The sequence below is a fragment of the Labrus mixtus genome, chromosome 24, assembly GCF_963584025.1.
Source record: "Labrus mixtus chromosome 24, fLabMix1.1, whole genome shotgun sequence".
Lineage (NCBI taxonomy): Eukaryota > Metazoa > Chordata > Actinopteri > Labriformes > Labridae > Labrus > Labrus mixtus.
Genome location: NC_083635.1, coordinates 6,121,145 through 6,142,525, shown reverse-complemented (window position 1 = coordinate 6,142,525; position 21,381 = coordinate 6,121,145). Strand labels below are relative to the sequence as shown.

The following is a 21,381-nucleotide window of genomic DNA, read 5'->3' as shown; positions in this document are numbered from 1 at the left end:
GTAAACAGTGGCTAATTCCATGTCTGTGCCTAATTACCAGCATCATGGCCGAGGTCAGGAGGTCAGGTGATCACTGTTTCTGGGTCACGCAGAAAAGGAATCTTACCGAGGATTAAAGAGTGATTTGATAGCAGTGAAATAATGATCCTGTGTCGGCTGGGATTTCTGATCTTTGACCTGTGCAGGAGAATCAAAGGGCGGCGCTGCGTGCCAAAACGGCTCCATGTGATACTCCGCACATGAACACCACAACCCGACTAATCTAAGCAACCCTTTCCAATCCGGCCGTGATGACAGACGCTGCTTTGAAGCCCTCTGTCAGAGACGCTTATGACCAAAATAGGTCAGGAGAACTTCTCCTCAACCCGACCCAGGTGACATCACAAACCTGCCCAAACCGCTTTAATTCTCTCCAGCTGCAGAATCGCTGAATCTTTCATGCAAACTTTCTCCTAGAACAATGTTTGGTGAACAGACATCCCTTCAACCTGAAAGATTATAAACAGAGCTATAAAAAAAACCCTCTAAACCCAGCAGGACATTTCTTCCACAGCTTTTCAGAACACACCACTTTTGATCTGCATTAAGGGAAAATGAATAATTATTCTTCAAGGAGTGAATGACTACATGGTCGTCTCCACAGCATCGTCTGGGATGTGCCTGAGCTTACAGAGGGGCAGGAACGGACGGCTGGGAATAACCGCCAGTCTTCAGAGTCTCCTACGCTCAACTTAATTGGAGCTCCAGGGCTTTAACCCTTTCGTGCCGAGGCGTGACACACAGAGGCGAGCGAGGAGAAGCGCGCTGAATGTCACATGTCTGACATTTGAAGCTGTATGAGCTCGACCACCACAGCGGGCTCTCTCTTCGCACACTCAGAGAGAGAGAGAGCGCCGTCGCTCCCGACTGGCAGACGAGGCCGTGGCCGCTAAATGAGAGCGCTTTCAATTTAAGGAATTATTTTAATCAAATTGAAAACGGACTGAATGAAGACACACACGGAGAATGACTCCATTTAATTATAGAAAACAATGCATCGCTTCCAGACCCAGTGAAGTTGATAAACTAAACCGAATGCGTTTGTGCTCTGCAATTATCTCGTCCTTAATGACATTATCCTGCAGCCACGTACACCAAAGCTCGGCAACAAACAAAAGCGAATGGAGTCAACAAACAAAACAAACAAAACTCACTAAAGGAGGCACGGCTTTCGAGCCGCAGCCTCGTTTTTCTGGGAGGTCAAATGATCTGATGTTTCTGTCAGGAGAATCTGTTTGCTTTAAAGAATCGTAACAGACACTTTCAGTTTATAAAAAAGGAACTTATTTGAGCTTGATTTCTATCATCTTAATGTCGTGAGTCGGTTAAATCAAAATCATAAAAATCTAAAAAAAGTGGGTATAGTTTGTGATGGTCCTTTCCAGACTACGAGAACAATTTGCAAAACGTGAAGGCCCTAAAACATGTGAAGCTAGCGCCCAGGTTTAGAAGCCTCTTTAATGATGGACTCATTGTGAACAGACTCAAAGCACCCTGCAGCTTCCTGTCCATCAAATGTTTGTGACTGTAAAGAGAAGTCCCTCTGCTGACCAGACAGCCGAGAGGACTCATGCCCACTTTTCACATGACTGATGAGGAGACTCACCGTGGCTGTGCAGAGACCAGAGGAGGGGGGCGTTGGGGTCGTGCGTCCACCCACACAGGCCGTGGTCAAAGTCACACACGGTGTCTGCCGGAGGAGACGTGGCTGCTGGGAGAGGTGGAGAGCAGCGAGAAGAGAAGAGACGCATCAGAGCGAGGGCCAAAAGGCGCGAAAAGAAGCATTCACAGCTGCTCTCGACAAGCTTTCCTCTTAATAACTCTATTAATCCTCTCTCTCACCTGTAGTCGTCACGGGGACCGTGGTGGTCTCAGTGTCAGCAGGCACTGTTGGCGTGACGGTGTCGGCGGGCGTGGTCATCTCTGCAGACACAAACAGAACAAGTAGGTCAGAGGTGAAAGTATGAAACAATCATCAGACATTGCATTAGTGTAAAGAGGATACATTCATCAGCCTGTGTTTGTTCTGCAGATTACTGATGGGGAGTTTCTCCTCGGCCGGGTCAGGAAACACAGATGTGAGAGGAAGCGATAAGACACGGCGTGCAGAAAGAAAACGGAAAGTAATGAGGTGAAGTGTCTTTAAAGAGCGTCTGCACGTTCGGCCCTTTATTCCCAGGATCCAGATAGCAAAGGAAGCAGCTTACAGTTATTCTATGAACAAAATAACTCATACAAAGAGGAAAAAGAGAAATGTTTCTTTCTTTTGATGAAAGTCTGAAACCGATACGTCCCGTCTGTAAGGCCGTTCTAAAAACACAGTGAACATGAAACCTGGGAAACAGAAACACGGCTCTGTGGGAAAAGATAAAGATCAGCCGCTCACCAGATCTAAAACTCAGGAAATTCACTTGATTTATGTCATTTGATTTATTATAAATCAGTATGAAGTGCTGCAGGAATAAGAGAGAAATGAGCATTTTCTAAACTGAAGTCTAAATGTCACAAAGGTTTGACCTCATCCTAAAACTCAACGTTTATTTTCAACATTTTGGCTTCCATCTCAAAGTGTGGATTCTTTCCTAAACATCACCACTTCCTTCTCCAACATTTGAACTTTTTTCTCAACATGTTAGTTTTGTTCTATACATCTGAAACTGTTCGAGACATTCTCACAAACTTTGTTCTCCAAGGTTAAATTTCATTCTTGACCTTTCTGCTTTATTGTGAAAATGCAATATACAATAAATATAAATCTTCTTCCTGCCTCTAAAACTCTTTTGTTGGTTTAGTCATACAGAAATTAAAGATCCCGGTCTTCAACAGGGACTAATAACTTCTCAGATTGTCGACTGGTTGTCCAGTCATAGAAGTCGTCTGGCGCTTATTCCCCTAAAAAACCCAATATTTCACCCGCTGTGCCCTTCAGATAATGTTTGCTGCAAAACCAAGTTCAGGTTCACTTGAAAAGCAAAGAGAGGAGGATGTTTAAAAACAGGAAATCAAAGCTTGAAGCTGCTGCTTTCCGTCAGGTTGAACCATTAATCAGCAGATAAGCAGCTTTTTGAAGTATCCTGTGAATACCGGCGCATGTATATCATTTGAGTGTGAGGTCATCGTCCACTCTCAACTCTCCAGTCTCTGTTTGCTCATCCCACCCACAGAGTCAGAGACGAGAGGCAGGCACAGATAGCCCGAGAGCACCCAAAGGAGGCCCCTGTCATGTTGTGTCTGGGTGCTCAGGCGTCAGAGTCTGTCCAAGTTCAAATGCTAACACGCACACACAGTCTCACACACACAGTCTCACACACACAGTCTCACACACATATGCAGAAGGCCTGAGCTAAAGCTGATGGATGGATGTGTCCCTTCAACCCTGGACGAGATGATCACACTCTGGGAACCGCTCATTGGCTGTCAGAAAGCACACACAGACACACACACACACACACACACCTCTACACACTTCATGTGCATGTGTGAGCTATCGTGTGTGTTGTGCGCTCGCTCACTCATCCCCTCTCTGCACTTAACTTCCATTTCAACTCACATCTATCAGAAAAAAAAAGGCTCTAAAACGACACACAGATGCACGTATAAGCCAACAATTTGCTCATTAAAACACAACACGTGTGCACAAACAGACACATGTGGAGCAGGCTGCTGCAGGAATGTGGAGCGGGAGAACGGGCTGTGTTATTAGGAGCAGATGGGTCAATGCTGACGTTAGATCAGAGTTTACACAGAGGTTTGGGTCACGTACAAAAAAAAAAAGAAAAAAATCTCATTAATCACGTGTAGAAACTGTGGAAGCTCGATATGTCTGAGTGATGATTGCAATAAGTCATGATCAACATGTTACCCCCGACAGAGCTCATTAAGTGGAATAAAAAGATGCAAACATTTAAAAAAAGGTCACACAGACTCATCTCCACACGCCACTCTGCAGCTCTTTCTTCATGACCACCGTTATCATTTAAAGAGTATGAAAGGCACTAAGAGCAACAAACGCCGCGTGATACACAATCGATCCGCAAACAGGAACTTCCCGTGGAAAACAAGCGCCGCGACGCCACAGCTGGAGAAATGGCACACATGAAAGGAGCGGGCCACAGCTGGCGACGGTTTCTGACATTAGCCAGGCGTTAATGTCACGTCCTTTATGCCTGTCGTTAACGAACTAATGAGACTCTTATCGCTGCGAGCGCGATGGGACGGTGAGGCACGGAAAGCAACTCGACAAACCTCTCTTCTTCCAAATATTCAAATGCAAGACGCGCTTGTCTTACTCTTCTTCTTCACTCTCTGAGTGTGTTGATTTATATCAGTCAAACCGTCGGATCTTCCAGATTAAAAGGCGTTCAGGTATTGATAACACCAGGCACTACTGTTACATAAATGATGCTGAAAGTTTTGTGGTTCTTTTGTGGTTCTGAGCTATTTTAACCTCTCAGTACTCGAGAGCTTCACGTTAACTGACGACTTCATCAGCTCATTCCTTTCTGGTGTTAGCTGGTTTCCCACACAACACAAAAACACAAAGAAACAAACCGATGAATGCAGAAGTAGAAACTCCCGTCCTGGTCAGTGTGGTTAAATTGTTGTTTTTGTAAATGGAGTCTGGTGGCTTTAAAGAAAGCTATGATAATGGCTGTTTCTGGTCAAAATGATCTGACCTTGAAGGACAGCATTAACTACAAATCTCTGCTTCTCAGTTTACATACTTTGATTAAGCGCATTAGCCCCAACAGATCACGTCGCGGCCGTCACAGTTTGTGTTGTGGCGGCAGGTTGAAGCGATCGAACGGAGAAACCTTTTGTACCTATCAGACATTCAGTTTCCAGAAATGTTCAATAAGAATTTCCAGGTGTTAAAATACCAAAATGACCCTTTAAGTCTGGGGAACAAGCGTCAAAATAAACCACATTACCTGTGCACCAGTAACACACACTCACACACACACACACACACACACACAGTCCATTAAGATTCAATCCAGCTCCTGAGCACTGCATGCTTTCAAAGGTCAGACCCTGTCACAGTGTAAATGTGCTGACCTTTCCAGGGTGTGACAGGAGTGTCGGGGGCCATGAGAATACGACTCATTGGGTGTGTGTGTTTATGTGCGATTGAGAGGGGCACATGTGCAAACGTATGCGACCCACCTAAACCGCCCCGAGCCGTGTCCTTGACATGTGTGCAGGCTGTGTGACAGAGCTGCGTGAGGAGGGCAGGTCTGCATCGACAGGCCTTTATATTAATATATATATATATATATATTTGCACAGCAGAGGCCTGGCAATGCAGGAAAAGTCCCTCTGCAGCAGAGTGTTACGTAATGTGTCTACTGCTGCAGGTGATGATGCAAGTCATCATCATGCAGGGGATGAGACACCATCACTTAGAGCTGGACCCAGGGGAGCTGCTGGCATAGATAATGTTGACGCACACTCACATTGCTGCTGCGCAAACACACACACACACACACACACACACAAATACACAGATAAATGCTTTTGTACGCTTGTTTTATAACAGACACCCAAACACACGCCTGCACAGGGCAGCAAAGGGCCAACCCTCCCCGCTCACTCCTGAAGAATCTGACTCAGCAGGATGTCAGAGAAGGGAAAAAAAAAAAAAAACCTTCAATTATGTAGAAAGCCTTTCTGTAAATCTCTACTTGGCAGTCCGACTAGCACACACGCTGGTGGATCGATTCATCCGTGCACGTCCACACGCGTACTCCCCCAAAAGAACATGATGGGAAAGACAAGCAGCCTTTGTTTGATGTTCTGCTGAGTGGGGTTAAGTGCTTCATATCAAGGATCAGCCATGATAAGACTTCTTCAAATACCGATCTCAGAATCAGAAATACGTCTGATTCAGCCTGGGATCGGCTTACTCCCTTAAGCACTTTGAGTTGCCTCAGTTGATTTTAGATCACAAATGTGTACAGACTAGACTAAACTATATTATAGATTTTTTTAGTACTTACATTACCTCAAAAATTTCCAAAAGTTATCAAAGCAAGAGAAATTCTTCATGATATAGGTGTAACGGGACGTGTCTTCTCGTGGCATGTCAGACAGAATATCCATCGTTGCCGTGGAAACACTGGATGTTACCATTGACTGTTAATATTTAATGGATTAAGCCTGAGTGACGTCAGCCATCTGTTCCTGCAGGGGGCTCTGGAGGCTCGTCTGCAGCAGCCGCCATGTTTGGAAATGCTGTCTCAACCTAACTTTCAGTCAACCTAACGACAGGCTGAGAACTGAGGCGGGTTTAAAGCCTCTTGACGAACCGTAACATCACATCCACCCAACACGTATCGTGGTCAAACGTCATGTAAATTATACTCAGATACATCAGCTCGTCTGTAAACATATTCTCTTCAGGTCGGTTTCACCAATCATGTGTTTTCTTTTCTATTCTACAGATCAATACTTGAAACTACATTTTTGGAATTGGTTGCAGGACTGAAAAAATGTTATGGGAAAACGTTTTATGTACACAGACTCTCTCGTTGAGGAGGACATATTGTGGAGAGTGGAGACAGTGACATATAGAGCTTCTATGAAAAGTTTAAATCAGGAGGGGATACTTAGCTTTAGTGTATTTAGTGAGACGTTAAAGACAGTGTGATGCCGACACACCTGAGGTTTACATTACAGGTGTGTACGTGCATGAGTGAGCTCTGCAGTGTACTGCACCTGAGACTCCAATGAGACTTCCTGGAAGGAGGCAGAGATGATATTTTGCATTTTCCCCCCCCCCCACAGATGAGTCTCTTAAAATCCTGAGCTCATACATTTTTCATTTTTTGTAGCAGGTGTACTACGAAAAACTGTCACTGTCGAGGTGTGAGTGTGTGCCTGTGTGTCAGGGAAAAGAGGTGACGAGTAAGAGAGGAAAGAGGAGAGGAGGAGGCATGGTTAGGAAAGAAAAGAACAGAAACATTTACGGACCCACGCACCGGGCCTCAGGGTGGGAAAACTGCAACCATGTGTAGGAACGAGGAGAGAGACCTTATTCTGCCTCGCTGTGGCTGCTGCTGCTGCTGCAGAGATTAAAATGAGCTCGGCAAGATTTTGGTGGAAAAAAATGTGCCGATTTCATCAGCCTGGAGCATAAAACTGAGAAAAGAGGGCTTAAGAGAAGACAGGAAAGAGGACGTGAGGAGTTTGAGTGTGAAGGGAAGTGAATGATTTACAGCATGTCAGCAGTAGTTCTCTGTTCCTGCTGAGTTTTGGGATGTGTGACCCTCCACAGTGGGTTTTTTTTGTGCCATGTCCCCAAAGAAACTCTCCTCTACATCTGATAAAAAAAAAAATCCCAGCGCAACAAAAACAGGTAATCCCTGACTCTGAGGTTTGTGTGTTTCCATTTTGTCGCCATCTTTTGGGCTTCATTGTTGTTGTGTTTCTGCACGGCACCTCCCCAAAGTTTAGTCCTCAAACAAACAGCAAATGCAAAACACACTGTTTCCTGTGATCGGTACGGGATGTTTCTTGGGAGAAAATAGCAAACACATATGTGACATGTGTTTTCTAACGGCAAGAGTAAACGCTTTCATGAGCTGCACGTAAACTGAAACACTCATTCCCTGACAGAGAATATTACTTCATTACTTTGTGTTTTAAACAAATTAGACCCATTAAACTAAAACCATGTTACGTCTTTTTATCAATAGTAAACCTCTTCTTAAACTTTAGTAAACTCACTTGTGCGTGATTTCAAAACGGGCTTTAACTGGAAAAATATTCATTGCGAAGAAGCAAAGTACAAAACATTATCTGTATATACCAATGGACAACCTCCTCCCGTTGTACCAAAGTGATGCCAAAGTATCAAAAGTATTCAAAGTCATTCTTTTAAGCAACATTAGTTGTACTTTGGGCATGCTTTGTGCTTTCAGTAGCATGTTAGCGTGGGGTTTGTATCACTATGTTTCCTTTTTTTTCCCCTGACTCTGTCCTCTAGATAAAGTGGTTAAAGCCGTAATGCTGATGTGCTCTTCTTAATATTAAATTCCTCTCCTGCTAGAAAGCGGTGCACTTCATCAGCACTTATATACAGACACACAAACACATCAATCACAGCGGTGAAGCCGGAGTGTAGCTTGTGTTTATAGTGGTGTGATTACAGCAGTGTGTGTGTGTGTGTGTGTGTGTGTGTTGTGCTGCACAGCCCGTCATCCTGTTCAGGCACAGAGGGAGCGGTAAACAGTGAGAGTCCACATACGTGTGTGTGTGTGTGTGTGTGTTTCTGCTGCACTTCCTCACATCTGGATAACAGACCGAGCTGGAAAGCGAACAAACCAATCCTCTCTCTCTCTCTCTCTCTCTCTCTTTCTTTCTCTGGGGATGCATTTTTAAACCAAACCCTTTCCAACCCCTGCTGATGGTAACATTTGTTGTAGAAGTTCACAAAAAGCCTCGCTCATATTTTCCAGGTGAACTAATCTCAGAAAGTCTAAATCACAACATTCCTCTGCTTTCTCTTCACTCGACGTCTCTTTTCACCTCTGGCAGAGGCTCTAATGACTCTCATGCATATCTAATGCGAGCCTCCTTCCTCAAGGTCCATTCAATTCTGCTTAATGTTCAGTTCATTAGACTTCGGGGGCAAATAATTCAGCTAGGGATAGAGCATGAAGCAAATTATCATATATAAACTGTCATATAAGCAACAGCTGCAGAGACGTCCTACCTGGAAGGTCGCAGCCCAGAATCTCCACTCTCATCCCGATCCCTGCAGGAGACCAGCGCTCAGGATACAGCCGCACGTACTGCGCCACTGTCTCCTCGAAATGACGCAGCTCTGGGGTGTCGTAGTGCGTGTTCCCCTCAAACGTCTGCACCAAACACACGTTAAAAAGGTTATTTACACTTTAAGTTACCTTTAAAACACACTATTTACACAAACGTCTTCCTCGCTCTCACTTTGGGCAGGCTCGTCTTGGGGTCCATGATAAAGTTCCAGTCTTTTGTGTTCAGGCTGTGTGCCACTTTGTACTTCCTGACGAACGCCCGGTTATCCGTGGTCGCCCCGCTTCCTGCGTCCCCTCCCCTCGCTCCCTGTGTGATCACACCGCGCACAGTCTTCGGCACGCCGAGGTCCACCTGGAGAGAACAGATTTGGATAAACAAATGCTCTCTGCGCACAACACCATGTGGATTTGTTTAATTGCAGCTGTGCTTCTTGTTCTCGCTTGTTTGCCTCTGGGAGCTGTAAAGGCAACATGTGGAGGACAGAGTTTGAAGGTTCGACTTGTTGCAAAATATCAACAAGACCTTCTCACCGGTGAAGTCACAACAATTACCCTCAACCAGAGCCGGGGAATGAGCTTTTTGTTTTGCACACTTCTCACGTTACACAAAGGGCCCTTAAGGCACGAGTTGTGTGCTAATATCGAACATTAACTAAAGCTTTGAACGCAGCTGTTGAAAAGGAAGTAATGGCTGCAACTTAATCTTCAGCTGCGAAAGCATCAGATCAAACTGCATCCATTAACAGTGTTCTCTTTCAGGGTCTGATTGAAGAGAGACGTTATCAAAAGGTACACTTCATGCATTTACAATCTGTCTTTACCTGGAGCCACTCCTCTCCCGCCAGGGGCTGCGCAGGCGCCGGGAACCAGCCCGAGCGACTCGCCACCAGACGGGCGGTGCCAGGACTCCACACCACGTCCCTGCTGGAGGAGGCGGAGATCTGTGCGTCGGGGAGCAGGCCGGACAGCAGGCCCTGCAGGTCTGAGCACGGAGCATCTGGAGAGGAGAGCGGAGATAACTTTTAACCTCCGGCTGCAGGGTGAGTGGACGGGGGGGGGGGGGGACGTCTCTGCGACGACCTAACATACACTCGTTGGTGTTACACACGTTCCCACATGGGAGCTGTTAAGCTTCACCACAGGATTGCACTACTGCCGGCTGAGCATTAAGAGTTAAGATAGGAGAGGGTGGGGGGGGGGGGGGGGGTGGGTGGGTGGGTGGGGGGGGGGATGTGGAGCGCAGCACTGTTACATGTTCAAAATGCAATTAGAGTGCCATTAGTGGGATAAAAGCATACACGTTAAGTCTGCTTTGAATGGAGACACTTCCCTGCTTTGCATTCATGCACTTTACATCTCATAGAACGACTTAAGTAGCTTTTAATTACATCATTTTTCTGTATTGCATCTCTATATTCCACACAATAGCTTGTCTGCTCACTCTGCTGCACACACTTTATGTATACTCCCCGCCTGAAGTTAAACATAAATGCAAAAAGCCCTCGGAAGTGAAACTCGTTCAGATACGGATGAGCGAGTAGCATTGAGAGGAAGTTGCAGAGGGAGTTAAGTGAGAGGGAGAAATGAGGATTAAGGGGATAAAAAAAAAAAGGTATAATATGAGGAGTCTGGAGGCAGAGACGAAGAAGAGAAGGAGGAGGGGGGGGGGGGGGGGGAGGAGAGGAAGAGCTGCGGATGAGGCTTCTGGGAAACGAGGAGGAGAGCATGATGTAGGGATGAGCCTCCAGCAGGGGGAAACAGTGTGAGAGGGGAGGAAGGAGGGCGAGACTAGGGGAGCGAGGAGGAAGAAGAGCGATGTGGAGATGTTAGTTGTGCTGACGGTTTAAGAGAACACAGATCAAAGTTTCATGCTGTTATGTCACTGCAAAAGCAGGAGGTGTAAATAATGAATATCAGGAAGAGTGTGTGCATGTGTGTGTGCCGGCTGGTGGTGTCTGTGTACGTCTCTGCCTGCTTTTGAGGTCATCTGCTATTTTTAGAAAGCTTCAGTGTGTGTGTGAGTGTGTGTGTGTGTGTGTGTGTGAGAGTGAGTGTGCACCTGTACTGTAAGAGCTAATAGTTATTTCAATAGCAGCTGTCGAGGCTGAAGCGAATCACAGTTTCTGATGTCAGAGCGAACAGGGAGCCATGAATGATTGATGGCGACTCGTTTCTCGATATAGAGGAGCAGCGCGGAGCAAAGAGGACACATCAAAAAATATATCTGGAGCCACGAGAGGGGAAAGAGGCGGCGTTGTGGGAGACGGAGAGAGAAAACGAGAGCGCAGAAGAAGAGAGAGACGACACTGGTGGAAGGAAGAAGACAGTCAAAGTTTCCTTTAATTAGCTGGAGGCGTGTGATGTTTAAAGGGGAGCGGTGGGAGAGAAACTAAATATACATGTATGTGTGACTGAGTGCAGACTTGGTTTTACTGATGTTCTGCTGTTGTTGGCTGCCGCTAAGTCTTTGACAGTTATTTTCAGAATATTTTCATTGCTTAACAACGGAAAGTGCAGAAAGATGAGAGCGTCAAACCTGTTATCTGGCATCCATAGAGCTCGAAGCGCAGGGCGATGCCGTTCTTCCAAGTCTGCGGTCGGATACGGACAAACCGGGCTAAAACCGGCTGCGGGACTCGATTCAGGACGACCTCGGCTGGGTCCGTGTTGGCGTGAAAAATCTGTGAGAACAAAAAAAAAACAAAAAAAAAAAACAGACAGAAGACAAAAGGTTAGAAACTGTGAGATGGAGATGTACTGGTAATGCTGGTCTTATCTCTCTTTTTCTCACACTCTTCTACTTCCTCCACACCCACCCACAGAGTGTGGATGCGCCTGGCTACACACACACACACACACACACACACACACACACACACACACACACACACAGTGGCAGGCCGGACAAAGCAGAGACAACCCAAACACGGATCCGATGTCACCGTCCCAGCTGTCGATGTGTTTCAGGGTCAGAGGTTCAGCTCAGGGAGGCTGGGAAAGCCCGAACATGGATGGGTCTCTCTCTCTCTCTCTCTCTCTCTCTCTCTCTCTCTCTCTCTCTTTACGCTCACACACACACACATTTCTTCCATAGACCTCTATAGGAGGCCGTTGGAAGCTGCGAGAGACGTGACCTGACACGAGCCGACATGATTGGCCCGTCACACTCAGGAAACGTGTCCAGGTGGGCAGGACGTGAGTGAATTTCCCTTCCCCAAAGCATCAACATTCACGTCTTCTTCTCCAACACTCCCTTCCTGACTTGTTGCTCTGAAGCAGCGGGGCGAGGCGGGAGGGGTCAGGGGGGGGCGAGTGTAACCAGGGTGGTCGAGTTACTTCCCGCTTTGGGCTGAAAAAAAATCGTCCCCTGATGCTCGAGGGCGTTTTAATGGGGGACGCTGAATGACAGACATGATTCTTCCGCTTTCCTGAAACCACACCTGCCTGTTTGTGATTATAAAAACGGCGTCCTCTTCCTACGACACCATCTCCTCCCTCCGGTGACCCTCAGGATTCTCTTTTCACTGAGTCGGATAGTTCCGATCCACTCAACAAGTTTAGTCAAGTAAAGTACCATGTAGCACTTTTAAAGTAGAAGGAATCTGTTCCGCTTCAGCCCCTCCACAGACGGAGGACGGCTCAAACTCAGACTCTGAGGAAGACGCAGAGTGAGTAGACACAGTTCTTCATTATAATTTGCCTGAAGTGATTTGTGTGCTCTTTGGATTCTGCCCGTGTGAAGGAGTCCATCGGATTATCCTTCACCAGAATTTGAAACTTTAAATGTTTATTTTTTGTACCTTTATTTTAATCTTTCTTCATGTAGAGGAGGCTGGTAATGTACGAGCAGAGCAATCTCCCCCCCCCCCGCCCCCCCCCCAAAACCATCATTTCAACACCTCTACTTCCTCCTCTAAAACCATCAATCTGATATCTCTGCAAACTTCCTCTCCCCCTCATCGCCTCTCTTCCTCTTTTTGGTGGCTACAAACTCAAACCGCACACACAAAGACACAGGAAACCACAGAAACACACACACACACACACACACACACACACACACACAGATAAGCCGAGGAAGCGTCTTCTTAACACACTGTTAAGTGTCATTCACTCTGCCTGTTTGTGGTCGACCTGCTCGGCTGATAGGCGAGCCGCTTGTTGACTGACAGATTTCAACAAAGAGCGCGCTGAGGAGCGTGGCGGTGGCGGCGGCGGCGGCGGCGACTGCACACAATGCAGCGATGGAAAGACAAGTGCTACTACAAGCAGGCGAATGAAAGATTAAAGACGTCGTTTCTTTAAAAAGGCCTCGACATGACTTTTCTTTTACCCTCATGCAAGAAGCAGGAGATCAAAGCGGAGCCCCTGTTGCCTTCAAAAAGTGATTTCCATTCTGTCTGTCTGCTTTCAATCAGGAGCTTGAAATATGACCAACATGCAGCGGTGAAGAAATGACCCATTTGTTAAAGTCCCTGCATCCAAAAGCGAGATATTATTCCACAAATTCCATAACCAGTGGGAATATGGCTCCCAAATCCTCCTCCAGGGGTTTGATTTGATTTTGGGCACGGCCTGATTGAATCAAGGCGAGCTGACACCGGTAATACAAAGCAGCGTCAGTGTTTGAACAGATAAGCGGGTCTATCTGCTGCTGGATCGAGGCTAGATGGCCATTCTGTTTACCGAAGAGGCCAAACAGTGGGCTCTTATGGGGGTTATGTAAACACCCACGCATGCTCACACAAAGACAGGCGTGAGATGGAGATATTCTGACTGTGAAACAAAAGAGCAGCAGGGAGGAGAGAGAAGGAGGACACGAAAACAGAAAAAAAAAAATGACTGCAGGGGAAGAAGAGTCCTCAGAAGAATAGTTAAAAACAGATGAAGAGGGGGGGGGGGGGGGAGGTTGAATGGAGGACAGCTGAAATGAAGGATATGATCAGAGGAATGTGGAAGAGAAGGCAGGGAGTGGAGGAGAGGAAAGAACAACAAACCCATTCATCACTTAAAACAAAAAACAATGAACATGAGATGCTTCAAGAAAACTCAGAATAAAAGTGAAACCCAAGTTTCTGTGATTTTGGAAATGAGTCAGGCTTGATAGTCAATGTAGAAGTGCCTTAAAGCTGTCATCTTTGAAATGGCCAGCAGGGGGCAGCAGCACTGGTTGCAGAATAAATCTCTTAGAAAACGAGTCCACCACGTCTCAGTTCTTTGTTACCTAAGATTATCGGATGTATGGCTCGTTTTGTGTTTTCTTAAATGCAGCATGAGATTCTTTCCGTGAAGGTTGGTCTCATTTAAAGTCGAATAGATGGAACTGCAGCCACCTTAAAAATGTCTTCATCAGCGTTTTGTTAAACTACAACTAAGCTAGCACGAGTTAACCCTTGTGTTGTGTCGAGTTGCAGTTGGCTGAACTTTATCTTATCCCTTTTGACTGACGGCCAAATTTGGCACGGCAATAAATATCACACTTAAGATGAAGTAGAGGGTCAGCAGAGGCTAAAGCCCTGAAAGCGGGAAGGCCGAGGCTCGACCCCCACCTTCAGCATTCTACCGCAGGTCATCCCCCCCAGTTCTCTCGACCCTGTGACTGACTCCATCTACAACTCGTGCAATCAGTCGGCATAAACACCAATACAAAAGACATCTCTGAAATGCCAAAATCTCAGCTTCTGAACAGCAGCCTGTAAACCAATGGCTGTTTGTGTCTTATCGGCAGTGTTTGGATGCAAGTAAACTGCAGAATAAGAAAAGACACATCGCATTATTTGATCGATAGAAAGTTGAAGCGGAGTGTTCAGAAATGTTTTTGCAGAGTGTGTGTCCACTAAAACTTCCCAGAATGGTCCTCAGATGCCCTCGGTGACTAAAAGGCCATTAGCTGGTGCATTACAATCTTTTGTTTTGGATAAAAGCTGAGATTAGGGCCGACATTACTGACACTAAAAGAACCAATCGTTCAATACGACTCAGCTCTCAGGAGACTCTTTTCCATTTCTCTTTCGTCTCGGGAGAAGAAAAAGAGACATAAAGACGCCACCAGTCAGAGGGTTTTTTTTGTCTCCTTCACTTCCTTTCCTTTGTAAGGGTACCTGAAGGGGTCATTTGTTTGACCACTGACCCATGGCTTCCAGTGTGAAAGGTTAATAGTCCCGGGAAGCAGATGGTCGCTCATTGACCAGCCTGATGATAACGTGGTTACTTTTTGACTCCAGAGGAATGTCCGCACACTTGGATGCTGACGTGCACGCCTACCAGTCCGTCGTCTAGACCACATCTGTAATCTGCCTGACGACTCGCGTGTTTTTTTTTTTCCTCACGTATGAGCGAACCCGGCCCGACACGTGACGCTTAGGCGAGGCGGGCTGAATAATTAACGTTGTCATGTTGTGTCTCCCCGGGCCTGGAGAGTCATGAAAATATAACGAAGCTCGTGCTCATATCCAACACACACTCACTCAGGTCGAGAGCAGCAGGACGCCACGGTCAGACTTAGTGTGTGGACATTGGCGGGACAGAGGCACCATGGGTATTTAACTATTGATAACCCCTCTGGAGAACGAGGTCACCGTGGTGAACGTGTGTTATAGTAAACAGCCTCTACCTTTAAAAGGTGAATCGGCTGTAAGGAAGCGACTCTGAGATTTCTCCCCCAGTTAAACTAATTGTGCATCGCGGTATACGTCCTAGCTTGATTCATTTACCATCATTCTCTCTCTCTTTTTTTGCGTTTCTGGCAGGTCCTCTTCCTCTGCCGGCGTTTTCCTTCAAGCTGATGGCGCCGCAGGGAGGGAAGACGAGTTCTGCACAAGACATTATTCTCTTCCCTGACGGTTTTTTTTTTTTTTCCATCCCCGCGTTGTTCTCTGTCCGTTACACTCGTCATCCTCGTCTTCTTGCTCTACTTATTCCTTCTGTCTTTCTCTTTTCTTTCTGCCTCCTCCTCGCTCCAGACGTCCCCCCCCTCCCCCCCCCCCCCCTTGTTCTCGGTATGAAGATGTTGACAGTAGGAACTGGTTCCAGCTGGCCGCTCTCCACAACTGCCTCTGAGAGGGGCGTGCATTGTGTGTGTGTTTATGCTAAGGTTGAAGCAGTGATCCTCAGAAGCTGTCATACATGTCCCTTATGTTCAAGTGTCCCGCTGTGTTCCCGTGTTTCCACTCGACTACAGGCGAGTGTATGGGAATCTCTCAGCTCATTCTCTGTCCTTATTGTCAAACATGGCGCCTGTTTCAGAGACCCAAAGCTTCAAAACATCACAACCCAGGTAAATACACTTACTGCCTACAGAAGTGACCACACTATGTAAAAGAATATTACTACGTCTTGTTCCTGGTTTATAAGTCGGGGTGGTAGCAGCTTTATCTGTATTTCTCTAAATGGGACCATGGTTGACTAAATGAACAAAATGAATGGAAGAAGACCTGAAACTAGAGAAGGAGACCATAAACTCATCAGGGGAATGTTTACTGAGGGAATAAATCAACTAAGAAGGAGGACCATTTTGCATCTGGCTGCTTCTTTTTGCAGCTCGTCCTCTGGAAACATCCATCTATGTAACAAAGCTGCGACAGACCCACAACATGAAATCAATGTCGATAAATGATGCATTCTGCAAAACTCCTCAAATGTACAATTTTCTCCTCCGGCAGGCTTCATTCTGAAAGTTTAACTGGACGTAGCACATTTTGAGGGTTAACTTGAGGCGTGTTTAACAGATACAGGAAGAAAAGAGGAGATTTCAGCTGCTGACCACGCTGCGTTTGAGAGGATCCTTGGAGGGAGAACGGGCTGCAGCCACATGCAGCGGTAACTTGAGAAATGGCGAAGTGAAAAACAAAGCCTGTGTGCGTCTTGTGTGACAACGTGTGATGGAGGAGAGGAAAGAAATGCTGCGTGGACTGTTTTTTTTTTTCTTCTTCTCTCCCAGGTTACTTTGTCTACATGTGTGTGCGTGTGCGTGTGCGTGTGTGTGTGTGTGTGTAGATCTAGCACATCCTCACAATGCCTTTCAGTAACACAATGCTCCGTTAGCACCGGGGCTGACGGGATTTTGCACACAGACGGATGACAGTGTGTGTGTTTTTAATGTTGATTAGTTTGGGTGTCTATGTTAAATCTACAAAACAAAAAAATCCTTTTTTGTGTGTGTGTGTGTGTGTGTGTGTGTGTGGACAATTCCTAAGTGTGCTAGCGTCTCATCAAGTAATGAGGTGCATATGTAAGCAGTGTGATTTAGAATTAACAAGTCACATGGGTGTCAAAGTGAAAATGTGTTGGCACGCAGAAAATGAGACAGAAAAATCACGCACCAAACACACACAGTCACAGTGAAGCACACACACACATACACACACACATACACACACACAGTCACAGTGAAGCACACACACACACACACATGCACACACAAAGCCTGTTTGCTGGTGTGACTGAGGTGATAGCAATCTGCAGTGCTGGTGTTTTTTTCCTCCTCCTACAGCACTTTTATTTCTCTCCAAAAAAGATTTCCCACAATGCCTTTCAGCTCCTCTCCCTGTCAGTCAAATAATCTTTATCGACATTTTATCCTTCGCTCGTTGATAACACGACAAATAAAGGACACACATCTTGACTAAAAAAAACCACAAACACGCCGAGGTTGAACCTGCCGAGCGATCCTTTGATTCATATCTGACACACACACACACACGCGCGCACACACACACACACACACACACACACACACACACACACACACGGTGCGTACACCGTCACAAACACTCTTCCTCCAAACCACATTAGCTTCAAGCTCACTGTTAAATGACAATTAAAAGAACCAAATCCCAGTCATTACAAGACCCCCCGACGAGAGTTGAGCTTCAACCACTTAAGGGCTCTTCGGGGGGCTTAGGTCGAGCTGACTGGGAGTCCGTACGACATGACTGCTGGATTAACAGTCACGGAAGATTCAACGGGAGTCCACGGGGACCGGAGGAAGACCCGGGGGTGTCAGGGAGAGTCAAGTGAAGTCTGAGGTTTAATTGAAGAGGAATCAAGACGACAAACTGCTTTGATTTGAATCCTGTCTGTTCATGACCGACGATGGTCTGCAGAAATACAAAGAGAAAGTTTTATGTAATCTGAGAATCTTTAGAAAAACATCAAAGAAAGTTGATGCTTATTTAATCCTCCTGGATTTTAAAGCAAATTTACCAATCCTAATTAAGTGTGGACTAAATGATGGAGCTGTCATATTTCTTTGAATGCACAAACATCCTTCATTCACATCAAACTATTCAAATAGATGATAGAATATTCCTTTAGGACGAGGAGCAGGCTGGATCTCCTGGTTTGAACTTAGTGAGGAGAAACCAAACCATCCGTTCAGAACAATTCTGACAAGCCTTTCAGGTTGGCTTAGTTAGAAGTCATGCATCAGTCTAATCTGTTCAAAAAGATGATCTTCATGAGTGTTGATGGAGCTTTTTGACCTTTACTGACCTACACAGAGTCCAAACAGGGTTGTAAAACAACCCACCAGAGGTCACAGTGATTGTGATGTTTGACCTTCAAACAGGAACATCTGATGGAGTTCTTCTTTTTGCCAAATGTGAAGAAATTTACTGCGAGCAGTCGTGAGATATTTTGCACAAAGGAACATGCAGATGGAAGGACAGAAAGTCTAAGGCACTAAACAGCTGGAGCTGGAGCTGTCTCCTGCAGGGAGGCATAAAAAGTATTTATCATCGGCTGCAGCAGCATCACAACTTCAGCCTTTTCTCCTAACGGCACCAATCTGCTTTCTTTTATTGATCTTTCATCTTGCAGCTGGACTTGATTCCAAAAGCTGAAAACATAACCAATTTGAAAATGTTCAAAGCGACCAATCATCCTACAAGCTCTCTCTCTCTCTCTCTCCCTGATGCATGTTGATTCATCTGTCAGAAAATGTCTGAGCGGTATTTTTCACTCAGACGGATTAGTGGACTCAGATTACACGGCACAGACAGACAGGCACACATCATATACATGGGCGTGCACATGCACACATCTCCAGACCCAGAGAGCAGCCAGAGGTTATTCAAAGGGGGGGGTCTGATGGTGGTCTATGCTTGTGTGTGTGGATTGGGGGGGGGGGTTCTAATAAATTGCACAGATGTTGACTTTTTAAGACAAATCCACGTTTCCCTCAATAATCTCCACATCAAATACCCCCCACTGGCCCCGCCAAAACCAATCACCGGCACGCACAGGAGGGGGGCCCCAGTCCAAGTGGGTAAGCGTGTGTGGATTAACCCTCTACAAACCAACCCCCTCGCCACTCTCTATTTCTCTGCTGGAAATCCACAGTGACCTTAACCTGAATGTGAGAGAGCGTTCAAATCCCCTGTAGGTCGCAGCACGACCACAACAACTACCTGCCCTGTGTACAAACAAGCCCAGCTCTCACACCCGATGAGCCACTGAGTCCGCTTCAAGGCTCCAAGCACCAAATAATAATGAAAAAAAACTAACCTCTAATATAAACCTCGGCCTAATTTTATAACATACGTCAGGTCTGAAGTTCTAAAAGGAAGAATAAGTTTAACATTTCAAGGTGCAATGAAAGGCTGTAGCTGCTGCTAAACACGAAGCCACTCTGTTTACGACTCCAAAGGTTTCACAGCCCCGCTGTTTGTTTATATGTGAGTGTTCATTGGGTGAGAGATGATGAACAGCTGAAGCTCAGATAAGGACACATAGAGGACTCCATTGTTCTCGTTTGTCAGCTTCCCCCTCCTTCTACTATCTCTATCTCTACGTTCCCTCGTTCTCCTCCTCATGACTCGGGTCATGACTCAGGTTCACAAACAGTCCTGTAATGGGGAGGGGGGGGGGGGGGGGGGGGGGACGACTCCTCCAGGAATGTAGCGTACATCCATATGGATGCACACAACTGCCTCTGTTGTTGAAGAAGGGATCATGGTGGTAGAGTAGAAGGTCAGAGAGAGGGGAGCTTGTGACTGCACGTTCAAATTCAGAGTTTTCCACAGTTTGTTCACTTTAGAAAATGTTAGTTTCACCCATGGAACCAAGAGGATCAGAAACTAAACGTCCCTGTTTGTGCAGTTTTGCTGCCAGTAGGTTGATGGCACATTTTTCCAATCCAATCAAATCTAGTTCATGAACCAACAACAAGAGCTGACTGAAGGGCCGTACAGTACGACAATCAAATAGTAGAAATGACACAAGTCAGAGTCAGAGGGGATCGTTGATCAATGAGTGGAGAAGACTCGACTAACACATTGGATAATCCTCCCATCTGCTCCACACTGTGCTGCTGGAGGATGCTAAAAGAGCCAGAGATGATGAGTAACCTCTCCGTGCAACCAGAGCCATTCTTCATGTATTTGGTCATCAATTATTTCCTCTTGTATTTTCAAGAGATTGAAAAAAAAAGATTGTGAGATCTCCTCTCAGCAGGAGGCAACCTCTAAACTTCACACACACACACACACACACACACACATTCATGTGGAGCAGAAAATTCAGCCAGCAGCCAAATGTAAAAATGCCATGGCCCAAATTTAAATCTAAAAATATTCTGGTGCCAACAGAAATCGCTCCCGACACTTGTGACTAAGAATGTAACATTTCATAAAGATAAAAATGCAGCACCCACCCTGCGCACACTCGGTCCAAAGCAGAGACAATACTGAAAACTAAAAGTGGAAGTGCAGGTCCGTATTAGAGCCTACCTTGTGGTTCTTGCCGTGTCGGTACACCATCCAGTCCTCGCCGTTGGTGCTGACCTCCAGTTTGAAGGTGGTGACGTAGTACGACTTCTGCGTCTCCTTCGAAACGGCCCCCTGTGTGGCGATGCCCGTTAACACCTTCAGAAAGTGGAGGTCGACCTGGAAACGCGTGCAGAAGAAGGAACAACGTTGTCAGTTTTTCTGATGTTGAAGACGTGTTCAGTCATAGAGTGATACATCGAGCTGCAGAGCGCTGCGGGGATTGATGGTGCTCAGGCCTGATGTAGATAACATGAACGGACCCGCTGCGGCGTCTATCCGTCACACAGACAGCGGGGGGGGGGGGGGGTGAACGCCGACTGTGGCCTGCTGCTGAGGGACACTGGGTGCTGTGTGTGTGTGTGTGTGTGTGTGTGTGCGTATTTGCATTGTGTGTGTGTGTGTGTGTGTGTGTGTGTAGAGGGGAGCAAGACTGGAGGCAAAGATCAATGGCGGAGTGTTAGGATGCATTCCTGAAGAGCACCTTCATCAATCACCAGCTCCTCGCCGCTCTCCTCAGCTCTGTGTGTGGGTGTGCGTGTGTGTCTGTGTCTGTGTGTGTGTGTGTGTGTGTGTGTCTGTGTGTGTGCACTGGAGACTACCAGTGTGTGTTTGAGACAGGAAAGATTGAGAGCGTAGAAGCACTTCCTTATCATCGCTTCACAGTTCCTCCATTTCCTCTCAGTGTGTGTGTGTGTGTGTGTGTGTGTGTGTGTGTCCTGCTCTACCTTCTCACTGTATACAAGATGTTTTTTACTCAGCACAAGAATCACTTTCACGTCCTTTGAAAGTGAAAGTGA

The 21,381-nt window shown here is 46.3% G+C and overlaps 1 protein-coding gene and 1 long non-coding RNA gene across 5 annotated transcripts in view; one reads left to right on the top strand and one right to left on the bottom strand.

The window, feature by feature from the left end:
* nrp2a (neuropilin 2a) overlaps nucleotides 1–21,381 on the bottom strand; it is an 88,121-nt gene that overhangs the window by 29,401 nt on the left and 37,339 nt on the right. For 3 of the 4 annotated variants that reach the window (XM_061032955.1, XM_061032952.1, XM_061032954.1), the window contains exons 7-13: nucleotides 20,546–20,701; nucleotides 11,353–11,497; nucleotides 9,638–9,813; nucleotides 8,989–9,168; nucleotides 8,756–8,900; nucleotides 1,882–1,962; nucleotides 1,646–1,750 (exon numbers count right to left, since the gene is read on the bottom strand). In XM_061032955.1, the coding sequence (XP_060888938.1) occupies nucleotides 1,646–1,750; nucleotides 1,882–1,962; nucleotides 8,756–8,900; nucleotides 8,989–9,168; nucleotides 9,638–9,813; nucleotides 11,353–11,497; nucleotides 20,546–20,701 (988 nt within the window). The remainder of the gene's footprint in view (nucleotides 1–1,645; nucleotides 1,751–1,881; nucleotides 1,963–8,755; nucleotides 8,901–8,988; nucleotides 9,169–9,637; nucleotides 9,814–11,352; nucleotides 11,498–20,545; nucleotides 20,702–21,381) is intronic. The other variant, XM_061032953.1, reaches the window with a different exon arrangement.
* Nucleotides 1,893–2,248, top strand: LOC132959764 (uncharacterized). The gene is made up of 2 exons (XR_009667092.1): nucleotides 1,893–1,983; nucleotides 2,072–2,248. It is a non-coding gene; the product is annotated as an uncharacterized LOC132959764 (long non-coding RNA).